Genomic DNA, 22,664 nt, shown 5'->3' with positions numbered 1-22,664 from the left:
TGTCAGGAGTCTTGGGGTTTTTGGGTCGGGAGGTCCCTGTAACTCTCCTCTTGGACTCAGGAGCCACGGGTAACTTCATCGATATTACCTACGCTCGTAAACTGGGTATACCATTGTGTCCTAAAGATTCCCCTGAGGTTGTGAGAGCGGTTGATGGGATCGCTTTGTGTTCCGGTCCAGTAACCGATAGTACACAAGTTCTGATGTTACGTTGCCAACAGCACCACATAGAGAAAATTCAATTCGACCTGATAGCAGCTCCACAATTTGGTATAATTCTGGGTCTTCCTTGGCTTGGTAAACACAACCCCCAAGTAGTTTGGTCTACTGGGCAGGTGTCGTTCAAGTCCCAGACTGCATGATGCAATGTAACACTCCAGCGCATAGTCTGAAGTCCGAAGGTGATTCCGGCCTTAGTATTGGTGCAACAGCTGTAGACGGAGTGGATTTGAGCACCCTACCCCCTGAGTATCAGGAGTATGCTGACGTGTTCAGTAAACGGGCTGCTGAATCTTTACCCCCCCACAGATCATTCGATTGTCGAATTGATCTTGAACCCGGGGCAGTGCTGCCATGTAGCCGTATTTATGCACTCACAGAAGCTGAGACAGAACATCTGAAGAAGTACATAGACACCAATTTGCAAAACGGTTTTATTAGACCCTCGAATTCCCCAGTCTCGTCTCCTCTCTTCTTCATACCGAAGAAGACCGGAGATTTGAGAACATGCATAGATTATCGCGGGGTTAATCGTATCACTGTTAAGAACAGGTATCCCTTACCATTGATCCCAGTACTGTTAGATCAAGTTCGTAAGGCAACCATCTATACTAAGTTAGACCTACGTGGAGCCTATCACCTGGTACGAGTACGGGCCGGAGATGAATGGAAAGCGGCTTTTAGAACCAAATACGGCCTGTACGAGTATCAGGTGATGCCTTTCGGCCTATGTAACGCTCCGGCGGCCTTCCAGCACTTCCTCGATGAGGTATTGCGTGGTTATCTAGATGTGTTTGCCATAGTATACATAGACGATATTTTGATCTATTCCCAGAATCAGCACGATCATGTGGGACATGTTAAACCCCGTTCTACACCGACTAAGGGAACATTGTCTGTTTGCTAAAATAGAGAAATGTGAATTCCACCGTGCTACGGTGGAGTTTCTGGGATACCTTTTGACTCCTTCGGGTGTGCAAATGGATCAGCGCAAGGTTCAAGCGGTGTTAGATTGCCCGGCGCCTACAACTGTCAAAGGGGTACAAGCCTTTCTAGCATTCGTTAATTTCCATAGGCGCTTCATTAAAGGGTTTTCAGAATTGGTGATGCCTATCACCAAACTACTACAAAAGGTAGAGCCTACCATTGGGACAAGGCAGCGGATCAAGGTTTCCAGCGATTAAAATAGGCTTTTATCACAACACCTGTTCTGCAACACCCCAATTCAGCACAGCCATTTATCGTAGAGACGGATGCCTCCAGTTATGCTCTCGGAGCGGTACTTTCACAACAAGATCCACAAACTGGATTAATGCATCCAGTGGCTTACTATTCCAGAAAGTTACTGCCGGCGGAAACACATCATACTATAGCCGATCGAGAGCTGTTAGCGATAAAAGCGGTATTTGAGGAGTGGCGACACTACCTTCTGGGGGCGCGTCACACCATAACGGTGATCACTGACTATCGAAATTTGCAGTTCATTAAAACTGCCAAAACTCTTAGTCCCCGACAATTACGTTGGGCATTGTTTTTTGCGGATTTCGACTCTCTTATCACTTATCGCCCAGGAACAGAAAATAAAAAAGCTGATATATTGTCTTGATATCCTGATACCGACTTCAAGGTAGCAGCCAAACCGCTTCCAATTGTGCCGGCCACCCGTATAGTGGGTGGTATAGCAGGAAGGCCAAACATCTTTGAAGATGTCTTGAAGGCAATGACGGCTCAGGAATTACGAGAATGGAGCACTAGAGGATCAAAGCATGTACTCATGGACGGGCTCCCCTATTACAGTAAAGCCTTGTATTTACCCACGGAAACCCTCCGAAAAGAAGTGCTACGATGGTGTCATGATTCAGTGACGGCAGGCCACCGAGGTATTGCCAAGACTCAACAAAACATTGCACGTCATTACTGGTGGCCCACTCCCCATCGTGACCTGCGGATTTATGTATCAGAATGTGACATGTGTGGGAGACAAAAAGCAAGTCATCAGAAGCCAGCAGGCTTGTTACGACCTTTACCCACTCCTCCCACTCCATGGCACACTGTCACCATGGATCTGATTGTGGATTTGCCACCTATCCAAGGCTATACGTCCATACTAGTGGTCGTGGATTCACTGAGTAAAATGGGCCACTTCATTCCTTGTAAGGGGGTCCCCACAGCAGGGGAGCTAGCAGAGTTGTTTCTGCAAAATATTGCACGTCTGCATGGATTACCCACACAAGTCATTACAGATCGTGGTCCGCAGTTTACCTCTCGGTTCTGGCGGGCATTTTGCCGGTTAATAGGAATGGAGGTGAGTTTATCCTCTGGATATCACCCAGAGACGGATGGCCAGACCGAGAAGGTAAACCAAGGATTGGAACAGTATCTGCGCTGTTACACTACAAGTGCAGAGGCTTCTTGGATCCACTATGTGTGGTTGGCAGAGATTGCCTATAACAACACAGTGCACACGTCTACTAAGTATACACCATTTTACGGAGTATACAGTTACCATCTAAGGGTTTTGCCTACGGCCGCTAGCTCACCACAGGACAATCTGCCCACTTTAATTGGAAAACATACCCATGCTCAACGGGTCTGGGTCAAAATACAACAGAATTTGGATTTAGCCAAGAGTACCTATAAGTCATATGCCGATAGGAAACGTAGAGAAAGTCCCCAGTACAAACAGGGTGATCGAGTTTGGCTCTCCACACGTAATATTCGGTTAGCGGGTCCTCGGAAACTGCAACCACGGTACTTAGGGCCATTTAGTATATCCGCAGTGATTAATCCAGTGGCAGTGAGGCTGAACCTACCCAGCCAAATGAAAATCCACCCCACCTTCCATGTTTCTTTATTAAAACCTGCAAAACCCTCCATTCGCACACAACGCCCACCCCCTGTGTTGGTTGAAGGACACCCAGAATATGAGGTGGAAGCTATCTTAAATTCGCAACAACGACAGGATGGGTTGTACTATCTGGTTGACTGGGTGGGGTATGGTCCTGAGGATCGATCTTGGGAGCCAGCACGTAATGTACATGCTACAAGATTGGTTAAAGAATTTCATCGAAATTACCCAAACAAACCCAAACCATGGTCCTTCTGTGCGGGGGGTGTACTGTCATGGTACAGAGTGTAGAGACCACTAAAGAGGACCCAGTAAAGGGCCAAACCCAGCAGAACGCAGAGGACGTGTGGATTAACCACACAAAACATAGAATCCATCCTTATAGGAGACTCTTATGCCCTATTTGCAGGAAAAAGGCCTCAGGAACTACATTACCCAGACTTCCCTGGGCCCAGAACTACAGGGACAAGCCCAAAAGGGGCGGGACTTGCGCGCCGTGCGCACGAGACCAACCAAAGCACGGGACTTGTGATTAAGCTGCTGACCGGAGAATACGTCTCCTGAAGAGCTCCGTGTGCAGGGATCAGCACGAGGGGCCACGCCCCAACCAACCCCAACCCAGGCCCCTCGCCTTGAGAAGCGAAGTACTGCAAGCGTTAGACAGACTCCAGTTGCAAGGGGGAGGACTCGCAAGGCCGCAACGCCATTTGTGGGGCTAGCACGACCAGTGAAGGTTGCCAGGGGCACGCACAGGGGGGCTCCGCCCACGATCCACTGTCCCCTTGCAACAGGACAGCTAAGTCTTTTCACTGGGCATCAGAATGAAACCCAGAGCTAACGCACGCATAACACTGCGCCGGCTCACGTGCGCAGAGCAGTGCATAAGATTTTCATGACAATTAGCCATGAGGAGGAACCGCGTAGAACAGTGTGGTTAGGCCGCCACGTGCGGCAGATCGCACATCCACAATTCGGATCACTCAAGGGTCCGCGACCCAGTGAATCCACCAGTACAGTGCGGGGCCACACGCGGCTTATTCCGCATGTGCCGATCATTAAGGGTGCCAACCCATGTACTAACTCATAGTGCTCCGCACTGCTAGCACACGCAACAGGGTGAAGAATTAACCAATTGCATGCTGGCAAAGTATTGTTTAAAGTGTGTGCAGGAACACACCATTTAGTAATTCCTTGCTCTCTTGCAGTGGTAATACGCTCCAGACAGATACCGGACCTGAGAGTACGCAGGCAGGAGGCCAGTGCGCAACCCAGAGATAAGACTCTTTAAACTCACTGTTGTGTAAAGTGTAATGTATGATTATTGTGTTCTCCTTTGTCCCCTTCCCTACCCACCACCCCTCTCCTAAACCTCTCACCGGTTACCCTACTGCTGAACCTATCCAACCAACGTGTTCCTAACCCTCTTTCCCCGCTGGAGTCTCAAGTGTAAGTTACAACTTGCAGGCGTTCAGACTGCGGAGGGGATGGTTGGTTCGTGCCACTCCTGAGACTGGAGCCCTGACACTCATGGACCCTTTGAAAATTACTTGTACATAGTTGGACATTGGATTGATGTGTACATTTTCTTTGGATTTCACCATGGAGCAATGGATTTTAAATTTTATGTTTCCTTTGGATTTGTTTTGGTGGATGGAGAGTTTGGACCATTTTTCTTTAGGATTTCTTTGGATTGGTTCTACATTTCCTTTTTCATTTTTTTGGACATGCATTTCATTTCATGTTTGTATTTTTTTATGCTTTCATTTCATTACATTGATTTTGTTTATAATACATTTTGATATTTTACTTCCATGTGTGGGATTCGCTCATTGGGTTCATGCATGTCAAAATGTGGGTTTACACGATCTATGGCAACCAGTGTGTGTGTGTGACGAACATGTGTTGATGTACATGGTTGACTTTTGATTTGTGTCATGACATAGGAATGTCAGTGTGTGGTGGATTGGTAAAATCATTGCATGTCAAGACTGGGGTGGCGTGCTGTGGTATTTTGGTGCACATGAGGCCCATGATTGTACAGCTTCATGTCGTGTTGAAGGGGGTCATGAGTCGGGGCCTGCTGGCAGGTGCCTGTCAATGCTGGGAGTGGGTGCGGGTGATGGGGGACATGAGTCGGGGCCTGCTGGCAGGTGCCCGTCAATGCTGGGTGGATGGGGGTGCTCGGGGACTTGAGTCGGGGCCTGACCCTCAATGCTGGGTGGATGGGGGTGCTGGGGAACATGAGTCGGGGCCTGCTGGCAGGTGCCCGTCAATGTTGGGTTGATGGGGGTGCTGGGGGACATGAGTCGGGGCCTGCTCGCATGTGCCAGTCAATGCTGGGTGGATGGGGGTGCTGGGGGACATGAGACAGGGCCTGCTGGCAGGTGCCCGTCAATGCTGGGTGGATGGGGGTGCTGGGGGACATGAGTCGGGCCTGACCCTCAATGCTGGGTGGATGGGGGTGCTGGGGGACATGAGTCGGGGCATGCTGGCAGGTGCCCGTCAATGCTGGGTGGATGGGGGTGCTGGGGGACATGAGTCCGGGCCTGACCCTCAATGCTGGGTGGATGGGGGTGCAGGGGGACATGTGTCTGTGGTCACTTCCTGAACTCCATTCTCCATCCAGGAGTGCCGGTGAGTGTTTGCTCCCCATCCAGGCCCCTCTGCCTCCTCCGTAGCGTCCCGGCTTCCCACCCAGCACCCGCTTCCTGATTGCCTTCCCTCCCGCCTCCCGACCCGCCCACCGCCATCGCGATTGGCCACCTGACCGTGTTAGCAAAGGCCTAGTGGCCTGCAGCTCCCCCGAACTCCATTCTCCATCCAGGAGTGCCGGTGAGTGTTTGCTCCCCATCCAGGCCCCTCTGCCTCCTCCGTAGCGTCCCGGCTTCCCACCCCGCACCCGCTTCCTGATTGCCTTCCCTCCTGCCTCCCGACCCGCCCACCGCCATCGCGATTGGCCCCCTGACCGTGTTAGCAAAGGCCTAGTGGCCTGCAGCTCCCCCGAACTCCATTCTCCATCCAGGAGTGCCGGTGAGTGTTTGCTCCCCATCCAGGCCCCTCTGCCTCCTCCGTAGCGTCCCGGCTTCCCACCCTGCACCCGCTTCCTGATTGCCTTCCCTCCCGCCTCCCGACCCGCTCACTGCCATCGCGATTGGCCCCCTGACCGTGTTAGCAAAGGCCTAGTGGCCTGCAGCTCCCCCGAACTCCATTCTCCATCCAGGAGTGCCGGTGAGTGTTTTCTCCCCATCCAGGCCCCTCTGCCTCCTCCGTAGCGTCCCGGCTTCCCACCCCGCACCCGCTTCCTGATTGCCTTCCCTCCCGCCTCCCGACCCGCCCACCGCCATCGCGATTGGCCCCCTGACCGTGTTAGCAAAGGCCTCGTGGCCTGCAGCTCCCCCGAACTCCATTCTCCATCCAGGAGTGCCGGTGAGTGTTTGCTCCCCATCCAGGCCCCTCTGCCTCCTCCGTAGCGTCCCGGCTTTCCACCCCGCACCCGCTTCCTGATTGCCTTCCCTCCCGCCTCCCGACCCGCCCACCGCCATCGCGATTGGCCCCCTGACCGTGTTAGCAAAGGCCTAGTGGCCTGCAGCTCCCCCGAACTCCATTCTCCATCCAGGAGTGCCGGTGAGTGTTTGCTCCCCATCCAGGCCCCTCTGCCTCCTCCGTAGCGTCCCGGCTTCCCACCCCGCACCCGCTTCCTGATTGCCTTCCCTCCCGCCTCCCGACCCGCTCACCGCCATCGCGATTGGCCCCCTGACCGTGTTAGCAAAGGCCTAGTGGCCTGCAGCTCCCCCGAACTCCATTCTCCATCCAGGAGTGCCGGTGAGTGTTTGCTCCCCATCCAGGCCCCTCTGCCTCCTCCGTAGCGTCCCGGCTTCCCACCCCGCACCCGCTTCCTGATTGCCTTCCCTCCCGCCTCCCGACCCGCCCACCGCCATCGCGATTGGCCCCCTGACCGTGTTAGCAAAGGCCTAGTGGCCTGCAGCTCCCCCGAACTCCATTCTCCATCCAGGAGTGCCGGTGAGTGTTTGCTCCCCATCCAGGCCCCTCTGCCTCCTCTGTAGCGTCCCGGCTTCCCACCCCGCACCCGCTTCCTGATTGCCTTCCCTCCCGCCTCCCGACCCGCCCACCGCCATCGTGATTGGTCACTTTGCCAAGTTACCCAGGCCATTACTGGCCCTCCCAGGGCAGCCCTCTGCCCGTGCAGCCCCATCGGCTAAGGACCAGAGGCAAAGGACGGCTTTTTTTTAGAGACGGCTCCAGGTCGTATCTGCAGGTATCCGCAGGAGAAGTAAGAAGCCAACAATAAGTAAGTGTGACAGGGGCAGGGACAGAAGCAATTACTTCTCGCCATACCACCCTACCACTCATCCTGGTTTGCAAACCCTCCCTACTGTGATATGTCCATGTCGAATCACCACCTCTCATCATCTTGAGTGGGTAACCGCATTTAGAAAGTGTGCCTATTAGCATTTTGGTAACCTTTAGAAAGTGTGCCTAATAGCATTTGGGTGGATAACTGCATTTAGAAAGTGTGCCTAATAGCATTTGGGTGGATAACTGCATTTAGAAAGTGTGCCTATTAGCATTTGGGTGGACAATTGCATTTAGAAAGTGTGCCTACTAGCATTTTGGTAACCTTTAGAAAGTGTGCCTAATAGCATTTGGGTGGATAACTGCATTTAGAAAGTGTGCCTAATAGCATTTGGGTGGATAACTGCATTTAGAAAGTGTGCCTATTAGCATTTGGGTGGACAATTGCATTTAGAAAGTGTGCCTACTAGCATTTTGGTAACCTTTAGAAAGTGTGCCTAATAGCATTTGGGTGGATAACTGCATTTAGAAAGTGTGCCTAATAGCATTTGGGTGGATAACTGCATTTAGAAAGTGTGCCTAATAGCATTTGGGTGGATAACTGCATTTAGAAAGTGTGCCTATTAGCATTTTGGGTCCATAACCGCATTCATAAAGTGTGCCTAATAGCATCTTGATTAGACAATTGCATTTAGAAAGTGTGCCTAATAGCATTTTGGGTGGGTAACCGCTTTTTTGAAAGTGTGCCTAATAGCATCTTGATTAGACAATTGCATTTAGAAAGTGTGCCTATTAGCATTTGGGTGGACAATTGCATTTAGAAAGTGTGCCTACTAGCATTTTGGTAACCTTTAGAAAGTGTGCCTAATAGCATTTGGGTGGATAACTGCATTTAGAAAGTGTGCCTAAAAGCATTTGGGTGGATAACTGCATTTAGAAAGTGTGCCTAATAGCATTTGGGTGGATAACTGCATTTAGAAAGTGTGCCTGATAGCATTTGGGTGGATAACAGCATTTAGAAAGTGTGCCTAATAGCATTTGGGTGGATAACTGCATTTAGAAAGTGTGCCTATTAGCATTTTGGGTCCATAACCGCATTCATAAAGTGTGCCTAATAGCATCTTGATTAGACAATTGCATTTAGAAAGTGTGCCTAATAGCATTTTGGGTGGGTAACCCCCTTTTTGAAAGTGTGCCTAATAGCATCTTGATTAGACAATTGCATTTAGAAAGTGTGCCTAATAGCATTTTGGGTGGGTAACCGCTTTTTTGAAAGTGTGCCTAATAGCATTTTGGGTGGGTAACCCCTTTTTTTTTTTGAAAGTGTGCCTAATAGCATCTTGATTAGACAATTGCCTTTAGAAAGTGTGCCTAATAGCATTTTGGGTGGGTAACCCCTTTTTTGAAAGTGTGCCTAATAGCATCTTGATTAGACAATTGCATTTAGAAAGTGTGCCTAATAGCATTTTGGGTGGGTAACCGCTTTTTTTGAAAGTGGGCCTAATAGCATTTTGGGTGGGTAACCGCATTCAGAAAGTGTGCCTAATAGCATCTTGATTAGACAATTGCCTTTAGAAAGTGTGCCTAATAGCATTTTGGGTCCATAATTGCATTCAGAAAGTGTGCCTAATAGCATTTTGGGTGGATAACCGCATTTAGATTGTGTGCCTAATAGCATATTTGTAGGAGAACTGATTTTGTAAAGTGTGCTTAATAGCATAGTTGTGGAGAAACTGAATTTAGAAAATGTGCCCAATAGCTTATTTGTAGGAAAATTGAATTTGTAAAGTGTGCCTAATAGCATAGCTGTGGAGAATCTCAATTTAGAAAGTGTGCCTAATAGCATATTTGTGGAGAATCTCAATTTAGAAAGTGTACCTAATAGCATATTTGTGGGAAAACTGACTTTTTGGGAAAATTGAATTTGCATAGTGTGCTGAACAGCATAGTTGTGAAGAAATTGAATTTAGAAAGTGTGCCGAATAGCATAGTTGCGAGAAATTGCATTTAGGAAGTGTGCCGAATAGCATAGTTGTGAGAAATTGCATTTAGGAAGTGTGCCTAATAGCATATTTGTGGGAAAACTGATTTTGTAAAGTGGGATCAATAGCATAGTTGTGCAAAGTCGCATTTAGAAGTGTGCCCAATACCCTCCGTGTACAAAGTCGATTCTTGAAGTGTCAAAGCTACATCTAGAAGTGTGCCCAATTTCCTCCCTGTCCAAAGTTTAACCTGAAGTGTCCCCAGCACCATCTCTGTACAAAGTCTAATCTAAAAACTAAACCTACCCAGTAGCACCTCCTAGCTTAACCATGAGCACTCCCATACCACGAAGGTCCACCGGATCCGACCAATGGGCACCACCAGCCCCTTCCACCCAACCCCACCTCTTGTCACCACCTCCAACCTTCCAACCCTCCACCCCACCTCACTCCCTTCCCCTCACCAAACACCAAGCCAGAGGCGCACGATGGCGTGCCACCCACCCCAAGACCACCACTCCTACGAACCACCCCGATCAGCCTACCATAATCACACACCCTCCTCACACAACCCTGCCAAATACACCCAGCCCGGCAACCATCCAACCATCATCCCCCCCAGCTACACCCACCTCCATCCGGCCACAACCACACGCCTTCCTTTCCCTAAAAACTGCACGCCTAGCCCTAGCTAGAACAGAAGCCTCATGCCTCTCGCCCTCCGACCCCCCTACCCTCACGCACTCACCACTCACAACAAAGACACGAAAAAGGAAACGTACCTGGTCCCCCTCAATCTCCCACCACTCATCCCCTCTCCTGTCTCGATCCACCACCCTAGCCCCCCTTTCTCCACCCTCACCCTACGCCTCACCCAGCTTGAAACCCCTCTTCCTCGATTTCTCACCACCCACTGCTGAAACTCTTTACCCAACACACCCCACCTTAAAATCCCCTAGACCAAACCGCAACAGACCAACCCATATACTCACCCACTCCAGCTCAATACCCAACACTTCCTCCGCCCGCCCACTCTTCCCATCATCCATCAACCACTGCACCCCTCTGGCAGCCCTCTCTCCACCCTCCCCCCCGCTCTCACCCATCTCGGCAACTCCCACATCGACCTCCCCTACCGAAGTGAAGTGCATACTATTCAACGCCCGATCCGTAGCAAAAACAGACACAGCATCTATGACCTCCTCGCTTCTGACAAACCTGACCTGGTTTTCATTACCGAAACCTGGCTCTCTGACGACTTCGCCCCTATAGCCAACGAAGCGTTCCCCCCAGACTACTCCCTCATCCCTCTGAACCGTCCCTCTAGAGGAGGTGGAATAGCATTCGCATTTAAAACTCACCTCCACGCCTCAATCATCGACAACAAACCAGCCATCCCTTCCTGCGAATCACTCCTAGTTAAACTATCGCTCTCCCCCTCACTCTCCCACAGCTTCCTATTAATTTACAGACCCCCTGGCTACGACAGACAATTCTCAAACAACCTCTGCGACTCTACTTCTGCACTCCAACTAAACCATCCCAACCTCACCCTTCTGGGAGATTTCAACATATGGTTCGACATCCCAGCCAACTGTTATATCCTGCATATGTATGAATGAAGTCTGAGTCAGTGTAAGAGCTGTGATGGAATGCTAGTGGAGCTTGGAGTGTTGGGGACCTGGGGATTCCAAGTGAGACGGAATCCCCAGGATTCCCCCAGGACATGAAGATGTGGATACCAGGTGAAGTCATAAGCGCGTAGTGTGCTAAGAAGAAATGAAAATGGAGCTGTGGCGGATTTTGCAGCCTCGTTCACTTAAGGTACTGTGGGGAATACTAAGTAATAAAGCATATGGCCGTGAGAAGTTTGGGCCATGCAAAGGGCTAAATTTGGCATTTTAAGAGATGCTGGGAGGACCGTGGGTGGCGCGCCCCCAATGGTGTCCTCCTGCGTTCCAGCCACTGCCGTTGGTCTGGAACGCACGGAGTTGCCCTACACCATGATCAGAGCCTCGGATGAGGGTTATATATTATTAAGGCCCACTCCTGAGGAAAGGCCCCAAGAACGTTGCCTCAGCGTGATGACGCTGCATCAGGAAGTTGAAAGTGTTAGCCGGAGCAACGAAGGCCAGCATGATGGCGTATACGCACACAGGGGGCATCTTCATAATGGATTTACAACGCTGTCACACAACCGCGTTTATAAATGAAAGGAATCAACTTTGGAACAGTTGAAACAGTGTGCGGGTAGTTATTAATGCAATGTTTTGGAGTGTTGCCGTAAGGAAGCATAACGGCGGATTTAAACAGGAGTTCGGAAGTCCAAGGAGCCACCAGGTACTTTAGATGTTAAAGTGGTGGTTCGGTGTGATGGAGCAATTTAATTTCGGCAACAGCGAAATATTTTAACTGAGCATTTGTGGGTCTCAGTGCGACGTCCGTGCCTCGAGGAAATGTACATTCCTAATATAAACGAATGCCGATTTGGTGCCTTACAGAGCGGTGCGGTCATGATAGAATGAATATTGACAGTTATGTTCTTGTGGTGAATTAATGTGTTTACAAATTTAATATTCAGGAGAAATCAGGCAGTGTATGATTTACATGTGCGTTTTGAGCTATTAAGCTGCAAGTGTGCAGATTGGGTTAGTGGGCGTTATTCTAGAGGAACCTTGTACAATTTAAAAATTGCTACGTTTACTGATTGGTGTAGGTCTCAAGGAAACAGATTATTTAGATTTATTACCTTGCATGTGCAAATGGATAATTGTGAGGAATTATGCTGAAATGCTCAAAATTTTGAGAAGATGTCTATGATATTATTTTGGGAAAATCTATGATCATTTTATGCTTAATGCGAACTTGCACCTTGGGGATGCAAATTTTGGGAAAAAAGGTAATTTTGTGAAATGCATTTGAAAAAGTCAAATTTAGCGATGTGTGTTTGCATCTGTTGAAGTTTCTGTATGATTGCGTATTAAGTTGCAATTGTGGTTGCATGTGGAGTTTCAGCGTGTGATGCAAAGTGTGCGCACAGGAGGCAGCAGGTCCTGCAGTTGTAGTGCATTTTTGTGCTAGTACATGTGTGAGAGGTAGCACGTGTGTTTTGTAGTGGTGTGTGTGCAGGGTGTTGTACGGTTGTGGATGTTGACGTGTGGGAGAGTACACGTTTATATGCGGAGTATGTTGCGCAAAATAGGAATATATAAATGGGAGTTGCATGCATGCAATGGGGTTTAGGCTTATACACCCTGGCCAGGTGTATTGGCAGCAGTATAAAACCTTCAGGAGGAACCCCAAAGTTTTGTTTTGAGGAGGTTGGACACAGAAGGGTGTTCCAATGTAGTTGACCTTAGGGCATGGGCCCTCTTCGGAGTTGTTTTGTGGAGTTACAACGCAGTGGGCGTTTGGAAAAGGAAGGGAAAGGAGAATTTTCTTTTTTTCTCATGTAGTGTATGTTTACATTATAGGGGCTACACTAGTTGTCGGCGTTGTAGGTAACCGCACGGCAACATACTTCCTTTAGTTGAGTTTAGGGTTTTCCTTAGTATGTTCTGTGATGCCAGGCGGTGCATGTGGGAGGAGGATATTTGTTGTTTTTGCACGCCAGTTTGCAAGTGGTATGGAATAGGAGTGGAGGGCACACAGTATTAAGCCAGTGTTTAGTATTGAAGTTGTGGACTGTACACTGGTTTGGGTTACTGGATTAATTTCAGTTTTAATTACACTTTTCAATAATATTTTTAGAAATTTCAGGTCACACCATTTGATTTTTCATCCCAGTGGTGTGCCGGAGCTTTTGGGTTGCAAAATTTTGAAATTGCACTACACTACTGTTTTTTCTGGTAGTGTTAAAATTTTTACATCTGAATTTTGGGTTTTGCAAAGGTGAATGCGCAATGCACTACTAATTTTGTCATTTGGTAGTAATTGCATGTTAACATTTTTTCATAGCTCTTGCTATGCAATTTTTAAGCCACAATTCCTTCCTTTTGTGGTTGTGTTTTCTGTGATCTTTGTGTTGTATGTCTCTTTCCTAGGTTTTTCATTCCTTTTTCATGTTTTCTTTAGGGGAGGAGGATGAGGCATGGTTGTTGGGATATTTGTTAGTGCATGGGATCTTTGTTGGCATGTTTAGGACTATTCTGTTTTGGCCTTTGTGTAAGTTTTCTAGATTCGTGGCTACACTATTTTTGGCAGGTTAGTAGCCTCTTTGGGGGCGTTTTTGTATTGTGCTCAGGTGTGGCAGACCTGAGGCCAGGAGTGGCAGTCTTGGCGGAAGGTGTTTAGTTTAGGAGGGTCGATGTCTGTAGTTTTGTTTTGTTTGTCCATGTGGCAAGGTAGTGCTTGGTGGTGGCGGCACTGAGACCCTGGTGTGGCAGGCCAGGGTGGAAGGAGTAGTAGAAATGTTGTGGTTGTTAGTCCTAGCATGGTTGTGAGTTTGTGTGTTTTCTTTTGATTGAAAAAAGGGGGGGGATGTGTTATATCCTGCATATGTATGAATGAAGTCTGAGTCAGTGTAAGAGCTGTGATGGAATGCTAGTGGAGCTTGGAGTGTTGGGGACCTGGGGATTCCAAGTGAGACGGTTAAGGACTTGGAGCTGGGCAGGGAACCAAGGAAGAAGCTACTAATGATCTCTCTCTCCTAACTTCTATACTGAACCTGTAACTAAGAGAATAAAGAGTATTTCCTATTTTCTACATACCTGAGTCAGCCTGGTTCCTGCTCCTTGTTATTACTGGCTCAGGGTAGATCCTGCAGGAGGCAGGATACATCACCAACCCTATGACACACTCTCTTGTTGACGGCCTAGACGCAATCAACCTCCATCCCCACATAAACGGCCCAACCCACCATAAAGGACACACTCTAGATGCCATCTTCACCTCCCACAACCAGATTCACCTAAATCCCCCAATCCCTATCATCTGGTCCGACCACTCCATCGTTTCATTCACTATACGCTCTCCCACTCCAACACCTGTACCCGAACCAGAAACACTGACTATACGCAAATCCTGGAAGAAACTAATAATCCTTCCTGACCTAGCCAACGCACTCCTCCAGTCTCCCCCGCCTACCTACCTATCCAATAATCAACTAAACCCTGATGCCTTTGACTCTTGGCTCACCACCCCTCTAACTCGACTCACACCAACCTACAAACCATCAGCCCGCTGTGGCCATTTTCCTAGATGGTTCACCCCTGAGCTGAAAACCAGTAAACAACTATACAAATACCTCGAACGTAAATGGCGGAAAGACAAAACTCCCCTGAACAGATCCAAATTAGCCCGGCATCTCCGCCAATACAAGGCTGAAATCCGAAAAGCAAAAAAAGCCCATTACAACTTCCGAATTCTAAACTGCAAAAACCCCAGCAAAGAACTCCACAAAATCATCTCCGAATTCACCAAACCATCATGCACCGCCTCCACACCGACACCCTCTCAATCGCTGTGCGACTCACTCTCTCTCCACTTTTCCACCACAGCCCTCGAAAGAACAAGCAACCTAACAAACAAACTTGCTCTCTTATATCCCCCAACCAACCCACCGTCCACACCAGTCACCCAACAGCCAACGACCTCCAGCCAACCAACATTTGACTCCTTTAGTCCCATATCAGCAGACCAATTTCGCAAACTCCTTTCCGCCCGAAAACCATCCGGCTCCCCGCTTGATCCATGCCCGGCATCAACCCTTAAAGAAATATTTGCATCTACCTGCGCAGGAGAACACGCAAGAACCATCATAAATGACTCACTCACATCAGGAATCTTTCCAGACGCATTCAAAACTGTTCATGTCAAACCCCTATTAAAAAAACCATCCCTCAATCCTCTCGACCCCAAAAACTACCGCCCCATCTCAAACACAAGATTCCTTGCAAAACTCATCGACCGATCTGCCTACGCCCAACTAAATGCCTTTGTCGAATCCAACAATCTTCTTGATCCCGCCCAATCCGGTTTTAGAGCCCGACACGGAACCGAAACCACCCTAACTTCTATCTGGGATGACCTTAAAAACACGGCAGACGCCGCAGGATGCGCTGCATTAATCCTCCTCGACCTATCAGCCGCCTTCGACACAATCAACCACTCAATTCTCCTAGACCGCCTCCACTCCCTAGGAATTCGTGGAACCGCTCTAAAATGGATAGCTTCTTTCCTCAAAGATAGGCACCAAATAACGATACTCTCCACCTACTCCTCACAAACGCGACCAGTCGACACTGGAGTTCCACAAGGAGCGTGCCTATCGGCACTCCTATTCAATCTCTACTTGATCACCCTCCCACCAATAATTCGCTCACACAACATCCTGTGCTACAACTATGCCGACGACACCCAACTAATTCTAAAATTCCTGAACTCAAAACCCTACTGCCGACCAGAGCTCACTTCCTGCCTCCTCGACATAGAGCTCTGGATGACCAAAAACCACCTTCTGCTAAACCCTTCCAAAACAGAAATCCTGGTATGTGGCAACTCTGAACTTCTTCCACACCCACTACCCTGGCCATCAACCATGGGCAAGTCTCCAACCCCCTCTAAATCTGTAAAAAACCTTGGATGCACTCTTGACTCTGACCTAACACTCTCGTGCCAAGTCAACAATGTCTCAAAGTCCTGCCATTACCACCTTAAAACTCTCAGGCGCATCTTTCCATACCTCTCCTTTCCCAACAGACTCTCCGCAGTCCAAGCAATTGTCATATCAAGACTAGACTACGCCAACCCACTCTACCTTGGAATCCACACCTACCAGCTGAATAAACTACAAAGAGCTCAAAACGCAGCAGCCAAACTTCTACTTGCACTCGGACCAAGGGACCACATCTCCCCTGCTCTCAAAACTCTACACTGGCTTCCAGTAGCCCGAAGGGTGTCTTTCAAAACCCTATGCATTTCTCACCGAGCGCTGCATAAAACCGGACCTCAATATCTTCAAGATAAGTTAAAACCCTATCACCCACCACGCACTCTAAGATCTAGCTCGGCCGCCCTCCTGGTCGTACCTAAAACAAACTCAGTCAAGTTAGGTGGGTCATCATTCTCAGCCTTGGCCCCCAAGCTGTGGAACACGCTGCCACCCCACATCCGCCTAACAGAGGATCTAATATCCTTTCGCAAACTATTGAAAACTTGGCTCTTCCCCTAAAACCAACCCTGTGCTAAAACTAACTCAAACTGAATAACACCGCTGCAATATTACCAGCCCAACAAACTACTAGATCTCGAACTGCAATATGACAAATAATAGTATAACATCAAGATCCAAGCGAGAAATCGACAACCAATAACCACCAATGTAAACTAAAGAACAACGTGAATAGGTCATAACAGCGAAATATCAACAAGATGAGTAAAGCAAATGTATAAAACCAATGAATGTTTAGAGCGGACAAACACATAAACGGGAACGTTGCGTGGAGGCGATGAAGGCATAAACCAGACGATTGAATAGGACAGAGAAACGTCTAGACCAAATGACTGAACTGATGTACCAAACGGATGATTGTATAGAGCGAATGAATGTATAAGCACTGAGGGAGGTATAAACCCGCATGAGCACAAGGGACTGATAAATATGTAGAGCAGATGAAAATATTGAATGGATGAGTGTATTGAGCAGGCGAGCGTATAGAGCGTACGATTATATTGAGCGAATGAGTTTATAAGAACGGATGAACCTATAAGGGCGAACAAGCGCATAGAGCGGACCAACGTATTGAGCAAATGAGTGCGCTGAGCGCATGTGCGCACAGAGCAAATGAGTGCGCTGAGCGACTGAGTGCGCGAAGCGGTTAAGCGCATGGAGCGGATGGATGCGCGGAACAGATGGGTGCCCTGAGGGAATGTGTGCGTGGAGCCGACGTGTACCGACGGGTGTGTCGTGCGGACGTGTATATGGAGCGGACGGATATGTGGAGCAGACGAGTGCGTAGAGAGAGTGTGTGGAGCGCACGAATGCGTCGAGACGATGTATGTACGTATAGCTGTCGTATGAGTGTGGAGCGGACGTACATTGTAAAACGGAATTATGTGTGTAGAGCGGACGTGGGTGTGTGCAGTGCGGACGTGAGTATGTATAGAGCGGACGTAGGTATGCGAGCAGAACAGATGTATGTGTGTCTGTAAAGCGGACGTGTGTTGTGTGTTGTGTAGAGCGGACGTGTGTGTGTGTAGAGCGGACGTGTGTGTGTGTAGAGCAGATGTGTGTGTGTGTAGAGCAGATGTGTGTGTGCGTTGAGCAGACTTATGTGTGTAGGTGTAGAGCGGACATGGATGTGTGTAAAGCGGACATAGATGTCTGTAGAGCGTGACGTATGTGTATGTAGAACGGACATGGATGTGTATGTAGCACGGACGTGTGTGCGTGTGTAGAGCAGACGTGTGTGCATGTGTGGAGCAGACGTCTATGTATAGAGCGGACGTGTATGCACGTGTAGAACGAACGTGTGTACATGTGTAGAGTGAACTTACGTGTGTACAGAACGGACGTGTGTGTGTTTAGAATGGATGTGTGCGTGTGTATAGAGCGGACGTGTGCGTGTAGAGCGGACATGCAGGCGTAGAGCGCACATGGATGTGTGTCTGTAGATCGGATGTGTGTGTATGTATGTGTCTGGAGCAGACGTATGTATGTGTAGTACAGACGTGTGCATGTGTGGAGCAGACGTATGTGTGTATATAGAGCAGATATATAAATGTAGGTGTAGAGCGGACATGGGTGTGTGTAAAGCGAACCGGAGTGTGTGTAAAGTGAACAGGAGTGTGTAGTGCGGACGTATGTATATGTAGAACGGACGTGTATGTGTAAGTAGCGCGGACGGGTGTGCGTGTGTAGAGCAGACATATCTGTATGTGTAGAGCAAACATGTGTATGTATAGAGCGGACATCTGTGCGTATAGCGCGGACGTGTGAGTGTGTATAGAGCGGACGTGTATGTGTAGAACAGACGTGTGTGTGTGTAGAGCGGACGCACGTATATGTGTTTGTGTATAGAGCTGACGTGGAACAGACATGCACGCGTGTGTGTGTAGAGCAGACGTGTGTGTGTGTGTATGTAGAGCAGGCACCTGTGTATAGATCAGAAGTATGTGTGCGCAGACCAGACGAAGTACCAGCTAGTAGAGCCGGTGATTCCTTAGTGCAGTTGAATGCATAATCGAACGAACGCATGAGCGACGAATTAGGAAGTATGTAGATATAATCCGATCTCATACGCATCATATCACATCACCACGCTTACTCTCTTCTTTTACACCATCACCCAACTAGAACACAGCGATACTATGACACCATTCGGTATAGCTGTTCTCATACCAACATCTTCCTCATACTACACATCACTCTAACTAAACACTGCTGGTTACACCCTCCAGCCGGCGTTCTCCTCAGGCCTAACGCAGCCTCAATCGATCTGGATAATCCGGCCAGAACGAACACATACTCCTCAACCCTCAACCACCACACCTAATGGTAAGAAGCTGCCACCACAAGAATGCTACACCTGCAGCACACATATACGGTGCGCACACGCATCTTTGATGCCTTTATACTCTCTCTACTGACTTGAACTTCGGTTCCGAGGGCGTTCAACCTACCAGCGCCTTGAGACTATACCAATGGTACATAAGGCGCTATATAAATGCAAAGTAACATAACATAACATAACTTGTGCGTGGTGACATGTGGGATTGCTGGGGGGCTTCGCCAGGGTGGATGGGCTGCCTGTGGGGTATGTCCAGGGGTGCAGTGTGTTCCCCTGTGTTGTGGTCTACCTGCAAGCCCTGGTGAGGGGGAGAGGACACCCCCGGGTGGACACACACTAACAATTTGTTGGGGCACCCCCGAAATACACGTACCCGCTCGCACAGGGCCAATCGCCTGTGATTCTCCCCGCGCACCCCCGTAATACACATACCCCGCTCGCACAAGGTCAATCGCGTGTGATTCGTCCCGCGCACCCCCGAAATAAATTTACCCCACTCGCACAGGGCCAATAGCGTGTGATTCTCCCCGCGCACCCCCGTAATACACGTTCCCCTGCTCGCACAAGGCCAATCGTGGGTAAAACTTCCAGTGCACCCCCGAATTACACGTACCCCGCTCGCACAGGGCCAATCGTGTATGATTTTTCCTGCGCACCCCCGAAATACACATACCCCGCTCGCACAGGGCCAATCGCATGTGATTCTCTCTGCGCACCCCTGAAATACACGTACCCCGCTTGCACAGGGCCAATCGCGTGTGATTCTCCCCACGAACCCCCGAAATAACCGTACCCTGCTCACACAAGGCCAATTGTGGGTAAAACTTCCCACGCACCCCCGAAATACACGTACCCCGCTCGCACAAGGCCAATCGCGGGTAAAACTTCACACGCACCCCCGAATTACACGTTTCCCGCTCGCAGGCGTATTCGTGGTTGGGGGCTGTATGCTGGTCCACTGGCCTGTGCGCCATGTATGGGATTTGTGCACTGTTCATGGCGCACGGGGAGTATTGGGGGCATAACTGGTGCTGCTGCAGGGTCGCTGCGCCACTCTGCACCACGGCTGCTTATGGATGTTTAAATCCATGAATACGCTGTGCGCGGAAATGGATTTTGGCGCACGCGGCTGGCGCAGACTGCCGCACGTGCACACTGTGTGCCAGCCACGTGCGCCACTTGTGCGCTGAATTCTATGAATTACCCTGATAATTGCTTGAAATGGGTGCTCTGTTGTATTATAATACTCTCATACAAATTAAGCTGCTGCCGTGTTTTTGGCAGTGGAAATATTTGTAAATTATTACTAATTGCCCGTGAAGGCCTTTGGTTATTGTCAGGTTTTGCAGTACAGTATGTGCACGGTATGGAGGTATTGGTAATGTCATACAGTACTAATTGAAACCATTGGGATTCTTCATTGGCTTCTATTTTCTGCATTATATCTACAGTTTTGGTGCTCTTTTTATTAAAAGTTCTGCGACAACACAAACATACTTGGTTTGGCAATTCAGCAGACGTGCTTTTGAACTTTTGTATTTCTTTTCTTTATGTGTGATATAAACAGTTGATAGCTGCACTGTTGTCATTACTGTTGTCTGAAAATGCTGGAGTTTGTAACTGCTCTTCAGTTCCACAGGATTTCCTTTGAATGTGCTGGATTTCATCAAACACTTGTCTGGCTGTACTGTGCAGGAGAATATCATTTAAATGTTGGAGTATTGATGCTGGAGTTTTTGCATAGTACAGTTTGTACACTAGATTTCTCACTGTTGAATGGTGGGTTGCTAACATTTTAATATGGTGGTAGGTGCTTTTGCAAGCTGGTCCAGAAATACAGGCTAAGGAATGTCTTCTTATTCCAGTGTAGTTGTGCACTGGACAGGAGTCCATAGTTGGCAGTATTTAAATTTTTCTTTAGAAGTTGCCTTTGACATACTGATTGAGGAATTGCTGCACATTTTTGATTAGGCTTTGGTGAACGTTGCACATTGATGTGCAAGGCCATTTGTAGGTGAGGCGTGTTGGTTTGGTGGATTGAAGAGTGACATCTAAGTTTGATGGGGATATTTCTGAAAGTAGTGTTGCCTCTTCCATTATGGTATTGTGTATCTTTTCAGACCCTTGTCTACCCCGATGTAAGGCAATTTAGTTAGTTTGTTGTTGTTTGTATGATTCTTCATTGAAGTATGGCTTTGTGTTGGTTGTGTGACGCCACTCACCTGTACAGATGTGGCCAAAGGTACCTATGCTCATGGTGCATTTTATTCCAAGTTATGCTTGCAATTTACTAATTAATCATGTTATTGGTTTCATTCTCTTCAAAATTACTATAAACAATTTCCACTTCATGCTTATAGCACTGTCTACAAGAGCTTCTAGAATGACTTTTCTGTGGTAGGTTTTGAGGGTTGAGAGTGATTTCTGCCCTCTACTTGTAAGGTTCTGAAGGACTCTGTGGTGGAAAGTTTTTTGTAAAATTACTTTTTTAGAATGCTTGCTTTTGATTACGTTACCATTTGTACGTACTCTCTTGTGTGTTCCACTGTATGTAGTGGTTTTCTTTACATGCTCACATTTTGCCAGATCGCCTACACTGTCTTTACTGGTAGATGCATCTGTTTTCCTTAATTACCGAATTACCTCTTTTCCTTCACCTTTCTGTTCACGTTGAGATTGCAGTGGATGGCTACTTTCTGTGTTTGTAGGTTGCGTGGCTCTTTTTCTGCGTTGCTTTCTACGTAATTGCCGTTTGGTAGGCATTGTGTAGAAGCTGTTGGAGAAGAAAGGGAAGTGTGGGTGTGCACATTTTCACATTTATATGTGTGTAATGGGAGTCAGTGGGTGAGTGGGAGGGTAGGCAGATATTTAATTGCAAGTGTGTGGCTGTGTAAGGTTAGGTTGGGGACACTATGTTTAGTATGTGGACATTATTCTAATGGTGGTGACATAACAAACACCTTGCACCTGTAGAGGTGTGATAAGTAACAATGAAGTACATACTGCTGGATGGGCACACATTTATATGCTGCAGTACAAAAATAGTTCACTTATTTAGTAAGACATAAACGAGTATGCTGGTATTATACTTACTTTGTTGATTGCAGAGAATAGATTTATTGTAGGCTGTATTTTGAAGTGCAGAATCCAGTGGCATTCCAGAGATAAGTGGGTACTGCTCCTGCATAAAAAGATAGTAAGAAAATATGTTGGCTAATGGCATAATGCTTACATTTATAAATTACAGTTTTCAAAACTATAGGGGGATGTCTTGGCAGGAAGATGAAGTGTGCGTGTATGAATGGAAGGTGTACAATTTGCAGGGTGCTTGAGAGCATAAGCATGTTTGTTAAGGGAGTAGGTGGGCTATTTGGGAGTATAGTGTATCACTTGTTATGAAAACATGTGTGTATAAGTGTAGGCCTATTTATTTCACAAATGCAGTAGTGCGTATTGTGGAAGGATGAGACAAAAGGTGTGGAAAGATGTACACAGTGCAAAGCACAATGTTTTCGGGCGTCCATTTGCATGTAGTTCATTGCTTTTGGGTTTTAATTTCATTATGCACATTTAAGACAGTTACTGTTGTGAATGTGGCGATAACTTTTTTTATTGCGTAACTGCTGTTATTATGTATAACGTGCTGGTGGAAACTGACATTATGCTGTCGTTATGCTTGAAATTTATGCAGCTTGTATAGTTTGGTCGGAAAGGTTTCCTGATAGTTTTGTGTGTGATTTGTACAAATTTGCCAGGCAGTGTTTTAATGGGGGAAATCATTGTAAAAATTAC

At 47.9% G+C, this 22,664-nt stretch overlaps 1 protein-coding gene across 3 annotated transcripts in view; it reads left to right on the top strand.

Moving 5' to 3' along the window:
- PTH2R (parathyroid hormone 2 receptor) overlaps window positions 1–22,664 on the top strand; it is a 1,139,291-nt gene that overhangs the window by 168,604 nt on the left and 948,023 nt on the right. Inside the window, exon 1 of one of the 3 annotated variants that reach the window (XM_069615614.1) lies at window positions 11,465–11,703. The exons of the other annotated variants lie outside the window; for them this stretch is intronic. Within the exon in view, the coding sequence (XP_069471715.1) occupies window positions 11,629–11,703 (75 nt within the window). The 5' untranslated portion in view covers window positions 11,465–11,628. Of the gene's footprint in view, window positions 1–11,464; window positions 11,704–22,664 lie in introns of those variants that run through there. 3 annotated transcript variants of the gene reach the window in all.

Source organism: Ambystoma mexicanum, chromosome 9 (genome assembly GCF_040938575.1).
Source record: "Ambystoma mexicanum isolate Mex_15411 chromosome 9, UKY_AmexF1_1, whole genome shotgun sequence".
NCBI lineage: Eukaryota > Metazoa > Chordata > Amphibia > Caudata > Ambystomatidae > Ambystoma > Ambystoma mexicanum.
This window is presented reverse-complemented; position numbering and strand designations above follow the sequence as displayed.